This window comes from Chanodichthys erythropterus, chromosome 19, assembly GCF_024489055.1.
Source record: "Chanodichthys erythropterus isolate Z2021 chromosome 19, ASM2448905v1, whole genome shotgun sequence".
NCBI classification, from domain to species: Eukaryota; Metazoa; Chordata; class Actinopteri; order Cypriniformes; family Xenocyprididae; genus Chanodichthys; species Chanodichthys erythropterus.
In genome coordinates, this window is record NC_090239.1 from 724119 (window position 1) to 737521 (window position 13403).

General features: G+C 34.4%; 3 protein-coding genes and 1 pseudogene across 4 annotated transcripts in view; 3 read left to right on the plus strand and 1 right to left on the minus strand.

Moving 5' to 3' along the window:
- The first annotated feature begins 167 nt into the window (after positions 1-167).
- On the plus strand, positions 168-3448 carry selenou1b (selenoprotein U1b). Its single transcript, XM_067370315.1, has 5 exons — positions 168-374; positions 710-801; positions 2501-2641; positions 2722-2886; positions 3247-3448. Exons 1-5 carry the CDS (start codon positions 230-232, stop codon positions 3343-3345), a joined length of 642 nt encoding a protein of 213 aa, XP_067226416.1. The 5' UTR covers positions 168-229; the 3' UTR covers positions 3346-3448.
- Positions 3449-3652: 204 nt separating this feature from the next.
- Positions 3653-7369, plus strand: LOC137008339 (peroxiredoxin-like 2A; annotated as a pseudogene).
- The window catches only part of lzts2b (leucine zipper, putative tumor suppressor 2b), a 37806-nt gene continuing 31301 nt past the window's right edge, over positions 6899-13403 (minus strand). Inside the window, exon 6 of the mRNA XM_067370310.1 lies at positions 6899-7107. The gene's annotated coding sequence lies outside the window, so the exon portion shown is untranslated. The remainder of the gene's footprint in view (positions 7108-13403) is intronic.
- pdzd7b (PDZ domain containing 7b) overlaps positions 8348-13403 on the plus strand; it is a 30156-nt gene continuing 25100 nt past the window's right edge. For both annotated transcript variants that reach the window (XM_067370306.1, XM_067370307.1), the window contains exon 1: positions 8348-8434. The gene's annotated coding sequence lies outside the window, so the exon portion shown is untranslated. The remainder of the gene's footprint in view (positions 8435-13403) is intronic.

A 13403-nucleotide genomic window follows, 5' to 3' on the forward strand; every position in this document is an offset into this window, starting at 1 on the left:
ATGCCTCGGCAACACTCTCTTTTACAATCAACATGATAAGCTTTAATTTGCGTGAGAAATCAGAGCATGAAGAGTGAATGTTTTCGGGAACAGAGGTCAATCTCCTCCCAGATTACACAATGGCTGGATCCAGATCGGCATTCACAGCCGTTAAGCTCCGTCCAGACCTCGTGAGTCTCACACTGAGCTCAAACACACACCAGAGAAGCGTCTGGATTCAGTGTGAGTGATGGAGCTGCTGACCCGCACCGTGAGCTCTGTGGCTTCCAGCTTCATCGAGGCGTTGCGATCTTTCACTGAACTGTTTCTCACACAGCCTCTGTGTGCCACACTCTCTCATCTGGGTGAGACCGACCTCAAAACACTGGACGGAGGTGAGTGAGCGCTGAGAGTTCACACGTGAGCGATCAACATGATTCACATCTTTATGCACAATAATGATGCTTCTTTCAATATTTTATATCTAATGAATGACATTGAGTGACTGATTTGTGTGCATGAGAACAATTTAAAAGAAAAGAGTGAATGTTCAAAGATGAATAAATTGTCATTTGTTTTATTCCTTTTTCATTAGTTTTCAGCACAGATCTCACTATATTTAGATGCTCTGTCGTAACGGTCTCATGACTGATGTCCTGCTGAAACACTTTCTCTTGCTAAAGTCGTGTATGTGAGAGTTGAAATGTGAAATTTGTCCCGTGATCTGCAGATGATCGAGTGTTTAAGGCCAGAGAACTGTGGGAGAGTTCAGGAGCGATTGTCATGGCCGTGAGAAGACCTGGATGATTCCTGTGCAGAGAGGTTCACACACACACACACACACACACAGGATAGGGAGGGTTACTTTAAAAATGTATTCCGTTACAGTTACAAAAAAGTATTCAGTAACGTAATCCAAGTACCACAATATGAAAGTAATGTAATCTGATTACTTTTGGATTACTTTACGGTCACACGTATAAAAGAAAGGAAGAAAGAAATTACATTTTTAAATGTAATTTTAATGATTTCTTCTCAATTTCTGCATGTTTTTAAATTTTACACGTTCCATACTTTTGAATGGGTCTCAACAATAAAAATATTTGAAAAATCTGATAAATTATCTATTGCAATATTATTATCGTTGTTTAGAGTTTAAAAATAGAAAAGTGACATCAGATCATAACCATGTTGGGGAAAGTTACTTTTAAAAGCAATGCATTACAATATTGCATTACTCCCTAAAAAAGCAACTATTTGCGTTACTTCGTTACATTTTATGAAAAGTAATGCGTTACTACTTTTGCGTTACTTTTTTTCACCGAGGCTGGGCACCAAAAAGCGAAACGAATAAGCCTCAGGCTGAAGGAAATGCATATTTACTCCTGTACAGTAGAGACAAATCTTTCAGCTGTGTTGCCATTCTGAATTAAAGAAGAATAGGATACAGAAGAAGGAAGTTCTAAATCTAAAGTATTTTTTGCTTATTAGTATGGTTGAATTAGGTATATTGAAGGTCAGCAGCAAAGACATTGGTTAATAATTGAGTTTAAATACATAAAGTATATTTGTGTAATTTAATATAGTTAATTATTACAGGTTTGCAAAAAATTCTGAGATTGCATCTCACTGTTTTTATTCGTTTTGAGGAATACTGAATGTTTTCGTGCAAGAGAGATGAGTAAATGCATGTTCACAATAACCATCATGCTTACACGGCGCACACAACACCTCTCAACATGGGGACAACATGTCAGTTAATAAATGTGAAAAAGTAACTTTTGTTGTAAATTGAAAATACTTTACTAGTTACTTGAAAAAGTAATCTGATTACGTAACTCAAGTTACTTGTAATGCATTGCTTTTGGATTACTTCAAGGTCACATGTATAAAAGAAAGGAAGAAAGAAATTACATTTTTAAATGTAATTTTAATTATTTCTTCTCAATTTCTGCAAATTTTTACATTTAAAACGTTCCATACTTTTGAATGGGTCTCAAAAATAAAAATATTTTAAAAGTCTGATCAATTATCTATTGCAATATTATTATCGTTGTTGTTGTTGTTTAGAGTTTAAAAATATAAAAGTGACATCAGATCATAACCAAACTGACAAGCTGAGATCAAACATTTCTGTTTATTTTTGTTCTGCTTTAGTTTTAATCTTTAGCATTTTGGTTATTTTTTAAAACTATTAAAACTAAGCAATCATGTCTCATTTCCACAACTTGGGAATACACAGCCCTGAATATATATATATATACACACAATCTCTCACACATACACAATCACTTTTCATCTTGTAGACAAGGTGTATTCAAGTCTCTCGTGTGTGTGTGTGTGTGTGTGTGTGTGTGTGTGTGTGTGTGTGTGTGTGTGTGTGTGTGTGTGTGTGTGTGTGTGTGTGTGTGTGTGTGTGTGTGTGTGTGTGTGTGTGTGTGTGTGTGTGTGTGTGTGTGTGTGTGTGTGTGTGTGTGTGTGTGTGTGTGTTTGTGTGCGTGTGTTTGTGTGTGTGTGTCAGGAGGCGTCTGAGCTCTCCTCTCTGAAGCCTCAGTTGGATGACGGTGGAGTCGCTCTATACGCTGTGGTCAAAGAGAACATCGGCACAGAGATTCAGGACTTCAGACCCTACTTCAGCGGAGAGATATTCCTCGATGAGAAGGTGATTCAGATCCTCACATATGAACTGTCAAACAGATGCAGGAGTCGCTCGCACTGAATCCGTGTGTCTCGTGTGTTCAGAGAGGATTCTACGGGCCTCAGGAGCGCTGGATGGGCGTCTCGGGGATTCTGCGGGCCGGCGTCTGGACCAACGGCTGGAGGGCGTATCAGAACGGATACTGGGGTAACGTGCGGGGCGAGGGCTTCGTCTTGGGTGCGGTTTATGTCATCGGACCTCGTCAGCAGGTGCATGAACACAGCAAGATTTGGTTACACTTTATTTTAAGGTGTCTTTGTTAAGTACTGGGTAATATTAGGGATTAGGATTAGGATTAAGGTTAGGCTTGATTTTGGGTTATTTGCATGTAATTATGCATAATTTATAGTTATTACTATAGTAACTGCATGTAACATATCTAAGAGTGACACTGTAAAATAAAGTGTTACCCAAGTTTTTAATCCAGATTCACACCACAATCACATGCATTGGACAGTGAACATGGTGATAGAATGAACACACTGTAATATGCTTTGGATTAAAGTTTCTGCCTGATGCATGAATGCAAATATTGATTAATAATGCTTTTCTATATGGTTTTCCCACAGGGAATCCTGCTGGAGCACCGGGAGATGGAGTTCGGAGACAAAGTCAAGAAATCTGATGTGATTCAAGCTGTTAAACAGATAAAAACTGAATTAAAATAGTCACAAACTCAAGCTAACATGTAAACACTGTGTGTGTGTGTGTGTGTGTGTGTGTGTGTGTGTGTGTGGTTGATGACAGACTGACTCTAAACTCAGATGAAGGGTTTGTCTCGATGTTTCAAGCTCTACAAACACACACCTGTATCACCAACAATAAACACACACTGTAGTCTATCAAATGTGTGTCATTTTTACTTTTGAATGCATTACTGTATTTTGAGTTTATTTTCTCACTTTAGGGTCTTTAAAAGTAGTTTTTTTTATAAATAATACTTTATTAAATAAATAAATGCTAAATTAAAATAAATAATAAAAATATCTATAAATATAAATTATAAATAATGCGCTTTCACAAGATGCAATATGTCAAATTTGCCCCTATTTGGGTGTGAGCAAAAACACGCCGTTTTCGTGTGTGTCCCTTTAAATGCAAATGAGCTGCTGCTCCCCGCCCCATTTCCAGAAGAGGGCGGAGCTTTAACAGCTCAACAACAACAAAGCAGGAGAATCTCACGCAGCCAAAATCAGCCTTACATTGTTCAAACCGGAGTCGAAACTAATGGAGAAATTACTGTTACAACTTTTAGACGTTTCTGAATGTTTAGTGGATAAACTGATGTAGTCGCTGTGGAGTTGATTCATGCAATTTAGAGATTTTTAAAACTGTAAATGTGTTTAAACTATGTGAACTCTCTAAAACAACTTCTGTTTAAAACATCTCATCCATCATTTCTACATCTCAGGAGGATTTAATTTGGCAGGAGAACAGTTTGACAGGAATGTCAGATAAAGCTGAGGTCACGGTGTCATTCTGTTCTTTCCCCTGATTGGTTAATGCGTCTTTTATGCAGATTGTTCTGTTATATATAGTGTGAGAGTGAGACGAGCGCTGATGACCAGAACAACATCACACAGTAATCATCTGCAGACAGTAAGTAGAAATAAGTAGAATATATTTTTTCCAACTCTGTAGAATTGTGCGTGACTGAGAAATGATTCCTAATTCTCATAATAATCCAGCATTTTCAGTGTTGCTGTGTATAAAGAAGCATCAAAAAATGGCATTACAGGATTAAATGAATGTTTCTCCCTCTTTCTTCAGTGTTCCTGCCGGATCTGGAGGGTTTGTATGTGGTGGGATTGTGTGTTGTTGCAGCGTACGTTCTGTTGGCCAACACGGATCTCTTTCTGAACCACCCGGACCAGACGGATGTGGACGCGCTGGCCAGAGCAGATCTCAGATCCACCACCGGAGGTGAGACTCCACTACATGGATTGAATTATCATTGATATATAATTTCTTGTTTTTTTCCATTTGGATTTAGGGTAAGACATTTCTCAGTGAGCTTCACGCACACTTCCTCAGTGTTTCTGTCTTGTTTTCCAGCACAAATATCTAAACATTCTTAAATCAAGATACATTTAACTGGAGAAGACAAATGACTGAAGATATCAAGTGTTCTTTTCTGAAAAATGTATTGAAATTAAGGGACTTTGTTTAAAACAAGAAAAAATATTATTTTTCTGACCCCATTGACAGATGTTTGTTCTTGTTTTAAGCACAAACTTGTTGCATTTTGACACATTTTTCAGAAAACAAGAATTAATATCTTCAGTCATTTTGCTTTTTCATTATCTTGATTTAACCCTTTAACTTTCACCCCTAGGAGCCAATGAAAAATTATTATTGGACATATAAAAAATGACCTCAAAATGTATGTTTTTATCTAAAAGATATAAAACTCTACCGTATGGTTGAGAAGTCAGTTTATGGTAAATCTTATTTTACATTTGCAGTATTTTATGGGCTTTTCTGAATAATAAACATACCTGTAACATACATACAAAGACATAGGTTGTTTGTAGCTGTCAGCCAAACCAAAAAATTAGAAAAACTCGTAGTAAAAGTAAAGTAAAATGACTAAAAAAATAATTCATGGATGATAAATGGACTTCGATATTTTACAAAGCTTGAGGTATTCCTGTTGTGAAAACTGTTCTTGTTGTGTAAAATGCTTTAAATTGCCCTATTACCTAAATTTACTGAAATTGGCTGAATATTTTGAAACTGTTATGAATTAAAATTACTGCACTGCAAAAAATGCTGTTCTTACTTAATTTTTGTCTTATTTCTAGTCAAAATATCTTAAAGTTCTTAAATCAAGAAGCATTTTCTTGACAAGTAAAAAATATTTTCTTGTTTTCAGAAAAAATAAGTCAAAATTAAGTGAGTTTTTCCTTAAAACAAGCAAAATAATCTTATATCAAACCAAAAAGAAACTATATAATCTTGTTTTCAGTTTGAAATAAGATTGTTTTGCTTACCCCATTGGCAGATTATTTTGCTTGTTTTAAGGAAAAACTGACTTATTTTTCCTAAAAACAAGAAAATAATTTTTACTTGTCAAGAAAATGCTTCTTGATTTAAGAACTTTAAGATATTTTGACTAGAAAGACAAAAATTAAGTAAGAACAGCATTTTTTGCAGTGCAGTAATTTTAATTCATAACAGTTTCAAAATATTCAGCCAATTTCAGTAAATTTAGGTAATAGGGCAATTTAAAGCATTTTACACAACAAGAACAGTTTTCACAACAGGAATACCTCAAGCTTTGTAAAATATCGAAGTCCATTTATCATCCATGAATTATTTTTTTAGTCATTTTACTTTACTTTTACTACGAGTTTTTCTAATTTTTTGGTTTGGCTGACAGCTACAAACAACCTATGTCTTTGTATGTATGTAATACTCACTTTTCATTACCCGATCAGTTCCTTTCCACTATAAAATACTGCATAAATGTATGTGTGAGTAACATTATTGAAATTGTATTTTAAATTCCATTAATTGTTTTACTATGTCTGCTTGAGGGGGGAAAAAATCTGTTTTTAGTTGTTCATGCATCTGTAATTTGCTGTTCAGTTCAACAAATAGGCATTCACTGAGTTAGTGTGTGTGTGTGTGTGTGTGTGTGTGTGTGTGTGTGTGTGTGTGTGTGTGTGTGTGTGTGTGTGTGTTTTTCTCAGAAGACGAGGTGAACTTTAAGGCCGTCTCTCTATGGGAGCGGACGGGAGCCGTTATTATGGCTGTCAGACGGCCAGGATGATCTTTGTGCAGAGAGGTGCGTGTCTCATGTTATCATGTGAATAATGACACAGGACTTACAGTGTGTGTGTGTGTGTGTGTGTGTGTGTGTGTGTGTCAGGAGGCGTCTGAGCTCTCCTCTCTGAAGCCTCAGTTGGATGACGGTGGAGTCGCTCTATACGCTGTGGTCAAAGAGAACATCGGCACAGAGATTCAGGACTTCAGACCCTACTTCAGCGGAGAGATATTCCTCGATGAGAAGGTGATTCAGGCATAACTGAGCAATAGACATTTAGGAGTTTGTTGTCAGAATATATATATATATAGAGACGTTTACAGTTTCCTTCGACGTTCCAGATGTGTTTCTACGGTCCGAAGCGGAGGACGATGAGGGGTTTGGGAATCGCTCGGTTTGGAGTTTGGCGGAACATCCTGCGGGTGTGGAGGAAAGGTTACTATGGCAACAGGAAGGGGGAGGGCTTTGTATTAGGAGGCCTTTATGTGATTGGACCAGAGAATCAGGTGATTCACTCCATGCTTGATATTAAAATGCCACCTGATGACTAGTGAATGAGTATTAGTGTGTGTTCTCATGTGTTTGTGTTTTCAGGGAATTCTGCTGGAGCACCATGAGAAAGAGTTTGGAGATGAAGCCGATCTCTCTGCGGTCCGGAAGGCTGTCAGCAGGATTCAGAAAACAGAAGAGACACGAGAGAATTAGATTCATATCAAATGATCCACTTTATCATCTGTGAACGTTCAGAAATAACTAGAAATCAACTCCTGAAAGTGTGTGTGTGTGTGTGTGTGTGTGTGTGTTATCTGAAAGTGTCTATGTGACAGACTGATCCTAAACTCTAATGAGGGGACAGACTTGATGATTCACACTTCAGACCATCAACACACACACACACACACACACACACACACACAGCAGCACAATATATACACTACCAGTAAAAAGTTTGGAAACATTATTATTTTTAATGTTTTTGAACAAAGTCTCTTATAGTCATTAAGGCTGCATTTATTTCATAAATACAGAAAAAAAAAATATTATTGTGAAATATTATTACAATTTAAAATTATGGTTTTCTATTTTAATATACTTTAAAATATAATTTTAAAGTATATGTGTATAAAGTATATGTGTCACATGATCCTTCAGAAATCATTCTGATATGATGATTTATTATCAATGTTGGAAACAGTTGTGCTGCTTAATATTATTTTATAACCTGTGATACTTTTTCAGGATTCTTTGATGAATAAAAAGTAAAACAAATATCGGCATTTATTTTCATGAGTTCTGAAGGATCATGTGACACTGAAGACTGGCGTATTGATGCTGAAAATTCAGCTTTGATCACAGGAATAAATTATATTTTAAAGTATATTAAAGTAGAAAACCATTATTTTAAATTTTAATAATATTTCACAATATTAATGTTTTTTCTGTATTTATTATTAAATAAATGCAGCCTTAATGAGCAGAAGAGACTTCATTCAAAAACATTAAAAATAATAATAATAATATATATATATAATTCCTCTTTGTTAATGTAAAACAAATCAAATTACTGTTACTGTAAACAAACATTTGTAATGGTTTAAATAAAGAAATATGATTTTCTTTTTCCTCTTTATTTTCATTAAATCCTTTGTAGATCAAAAGTGTAGATCAAAGTCTGCATGCTTATGACATAAATCAAATAAAATACCGTGACAAATTATTTAGTAAAAGTAGAAGTATTTTTAAAGTAATCTCTTTAATGTAATGCCTAAAACAAAACAAAAAGAACTACACAAAATGACACGCTTCCATGTATATATAGAGGATCCGCCTCCGAGTGAAGATTGACAGGTGCGGAATCCAATAGAAATCTTACAACCTTTTCAATGCAGCCAATCACAGAGCGGGTCATGGCAGAGAACGCTTAACAGCCGCAGGCGTCAGAAATTGCGATGCTCGCGTCAGAATGGAAACAGGTACAACTTAAACAGGTAATTCATCTGTCGGTTAAAGTGTTAGTAAGTGTTGACTAGAGAGTTCGTGTTGTTTTATAACGGTATTTCATTCACCTGTGGCGTCTTTCACGCGCGATCTTTAATGATTAAAGCAACACGGCGCGTTTCTGCCGTTATTTAGAATAGAAATTAACGGAACAGCTTCTAATCGACTTTAACACATTAAACACTCTCTATATATCGACAAGTACTGACATATAAGTTGGTTAAAGTGGTTGTTTGTGCTAGTGTGCTGTCTGAGGCGCGGAATGACACCTGAGTGCGCGCGCGCGTGAGCGCGGGATTACGACAGGAGCTGCGTCGGAGAAGCGCGTTCATGGATCATACAAAAAGTGCCCAAATATAATTTACAACATCATCACAACATGATAAATTATCACTTCATAAAATTAATAAAGTAAAGAATTTATCTTGTTATAATCCACTTAAAACTACCATAAATACTATGATAATACTATAGTACAATACAATACTATTATAAATATGAATATAGTAAAGTAAACCTGTAAAAGGTATTTTATTGGGTATCATATTTGATACACCAAGCTTTTATGGCTCAAATAGTATGATATAGTGTGAATATGGAAGGAAAAAAAAACAACTAAGGCCCAAACTAAGTAAAAATGTATGCATTTTTGTGCAGATTCTGATATTTATATGGATAAAAAAAATCAATTCTCATTTGAAACACTTATGACTTTAATTATGCATAAGCATCAAATACTGTAGAAGCTGTAAACACAATCACTAATCAATATTTTTTTCATCTGGTACCAGCAGCGGTGAGAGTTTTGTTCATCACTGATGCGATTCAACATTTTGATGTTCTGACTTTATATCTCGCAATTCTGACTTTATATCTCTCAATTCTGACTTTATATCTCTCAAATCTGACTTTATATCTCTCAATTCTGACTTTATATCTCTCAATTCTGACTTTATATCTCACGATTCTGACTTTATATCTCACGATTCTGACTTTATATCAAGCAATTCTGACTTTATATCAAGCAATTCTGACTTTATATCAAGCAATTCTGACTTTATATCAAGCAATTCTGACTTTATATCTCTCAATTCTGACTTTATATCATGCAATTCTGACTTTATATCAAGCAATTCTGACTTTATATCTCGCAATTCTGACATTATATCTCGCAATTCTGACTTTATATCTCGCAATTATATGACTCGCAATTCTGACTTTATATCTCGCAATTCTGACTTTATATCTCGCAATTCTGACTTTATATCATGCAATTCTGACTTTATATCAAGCAATTCTGACTTTACATCAAGCAATTCTGACTTTATATCAAGCAATTCTGACTTTATATCTCGCAATTCTGACTTTATATCTCACAATTCTGACTTTATATCTCACGATTCTGACTTTATATCATGCAATTCTGACTTTATATCAAGCAATTCTGACTTTATATCAAGCAATTCTGACTTTATATCAAGCAATTCTGACTTTATATCAAGCAATTCTGACTTTATATCAAGCAATTCTGACTTTATATCTCACGATTCTGACTTTATATCTCACGATTCTGACTTTATATCATGCAATTCTGACTTTATATCTCGCAATTCTGACTTTATATCTCGCAATTCTGACATTATATCTCGCAATTCTGACTTTATATCTCGCAATTCTGACTTTATATCTCGCAATTATATGACTCGCAATTCTGACTTTATATCTCGCAATTCTGACTTTATATCTCGCAATTCTGACTTTATATCATGCAATTCTGACTTTATATCAAGCAATTCTGACTTTATATCAAGCAATTCTGACTTTACATCAAGCAATTCTGAATTTATATCTCGCAATTCTGACTTTATATCTCACGATTCTGACTTTATATCTCACGATTCTGACTTTATATCATGCAATTCTGACTTTATATCTCGCAATTCTGACTTTATATCATGCAATTCTGACTTTATATCAAGCAATTCTGACTTTATATCAAGCAATTCTGACTTTATATCAAGCAATTCTGACTTTACATCAAGCAATTCTGACTTTATATCTCGCAATTCTGACTTTATATCATGCAATTCTGACTTTATATCAAGCGATTCTGACTTTATATCTCGCAATTCTGACTTTATATCTCGCAATTATGACTCGCAATTATATGACTCGCAATTCTGACTTTATATCTCGCAATTCTGACTTTATATCATGCAATTCTGACTTTATATCAAGCGATTCTGACTTTATATCAAGCGATTCTGACTTTATATCAAGCAATTCTGATTTTATATCATGCAATTCTGACTTTATATCAAGCAATTCTGACTTTATATCAAGCAATTCTGACTTTATATCTCGCGATTCTGACTTTATATCAAGCGATTCTGACTTTATATCTCTCAATTCTGATTTTATATCATGCAATTCTGACTTTATATCAAGCAATTCTGACTTTATATCATGCAATTCTGACTTTATATCTCACAATTCTGACTTTATATCTCTCAATTCTGACTTTATATCTCTCAATTCTGACTTTATATCTCGCAATTCTGACATTATATCTCGCAATTCTGACTTTATATCGCAATTATATGACTCGCAATTCTGACTCGCAATTCTGACTTTATATCTCGCAATTCTGACTTTATATCTCGCAATTCTGACTTTATATCTCTCAATTCTGACTTTATATCTCACGATTCTGACTTTATATCTCGCAATTCTGACATTATATCTCGCAATTCTGACTTTATATCTCGCAATTCTGACTTTATATCGCAATTATATGACTCGCAATTATATGACTCGCAATTCTGACTCGCAATTCTGACTTTATATCTCGCAATTCTGACTTTATATCAAGCAATTCTGACTTTATATCTCGCAATTCTGACTTTATATCTCACGATTCTGACTTTATATCTCACGATTCTGACTTTATATCAAGCAATTCTGACTTCATATCAAGCAATTCTGACTTTATCTCGCAATTCTGACTTTATATCTCACGATTCTGACTTTATATCTCTCAATTCTGACTTTATATCTCTCAATTCTTACTTTATATCTCACGATTCTGACTTTATATCTCGCAATTCTGACTTTATATCTCGCAATTCTGACTTTATATCGCAATTATATGACTCGCAATTCTGACTCGCAATTCTGACTTTATATCTCACGATTCTGACTTTATATCTCACGATTCTGACTTTATATCATGCAATTCTGACTTTATATCAAGCAATTCTGACTTTATATCTCGCAATTCTGACATTATATCTCGCAATTCTGACTTTATATCGCAATTATATGACTCGCAATTCTGACTCGCAATTCTGACTTTATATCTCGCAATTCTGACTTTATATCTCGCAATTCTGACTTTATATCTCTCAATTCTGACTTTATATCTCACGATTCTGACTTTATATCTCGCAATTCTGACATTATATCTCGCAATTCTGACTTTATATCTCGCAATTCTGACTTTATATCGCAATTATATGACTCGCAATTCTGACTCGCAATTCTGACTTTATATCTCGCAATTCTGACTTTATATCTCGCAATTCTGACTTTATATCTCGCAATTCTGACTTTATATCGCAATTATATGACTCGCAATTCTGACTCGCAATTCTGACTTTATATCTCGCAATTCTGACTTTATATCTCGCAATTCTGACTTTATATCTCGCAATTCTGACTTTATATCAAGCAATTCTGACTTTATATCTCGCAATTCTGACTTTATATCTCACGATTCTGACTTTATATCAAGCAATTCTGACTTTATATCAAGCAATTCTGACTTTATATCAAGCAATTCTGACTTTATATCAAGCAATTCTGACTTTATCTCGCAATTCTGACTTTATATCTCTCAATTCTGACTTTATATCTCTCAATTCTTACTTTATATCTCGCAATTCTGACTTTATATCGCAATTATATGACTCGCAATTCTGACTCGCAATTCTGACTTTATATCTCGCAATTCTGACTTTATATCTCGCAATTCTGACTTTATATCTCACGATTCTGACTTTATATCATGCAATTCTGACTTTATATCAAGCAATTCTGACTTTATATCTCGCAATTCTGACATTATATCTCGCAATTCTGACTTTATATCTCGCAATTATATGACTCGCAATTCTGACTTTATATCTCGCAATTCTGACTTTATATCTTGCAATTCTGACTTTATATCATGCAATTCTGACTTTATATCAAGCAATTCTGACTTTATATCAAGCAATTCTGACTTTACATCAAGCAATTCTGACTTTATATCAAGCAATTCTGACTTTATATCTCGCGATTCTGACTTTATATCTCACGATTCTGACTTTATATCATGCAATTCTGACTTTATATCTCGCAATTCTGACTTTATATCATGCAATTCTGACTTTATATCAAGCAATTCTGACTTTACATCAAGCAATTCTGACTTTATATCTCGCAATTCTGACTTTATATCTCACGATTCTGACTTTATATCTCACGATTCTGACTTTATATCTCGCAATTCTGACTTTATATCTCACGATTCTGACTTTATATCTCGCAATTCTGACTTTATATCTCGCAATTATGACTCGCAATTATATGACTCGCAATTCTGACTTTATATCTCGCAATTCTGACTTTATATCATGCAATTCTGACTTTATATCAAGCAATTCTGACTTTATATCAAGCGATTCTGACTTTATATCAAGCAATTCTGACTTTATATCTCTCAATTCTGATTTTATATCTCACAATTCTGACTTTATATCACACAATTCTGACTTTATATCTTGCAATTCTGACTTTATATCAAGCAATTCTGACTTTATATCTCTCAATTCTGATTTTATATCATGCAATTCTGACTTTATATCTCACAATTCTGACTTTATATCTCAATTCTGACTTTATATCTCACGATTCTGA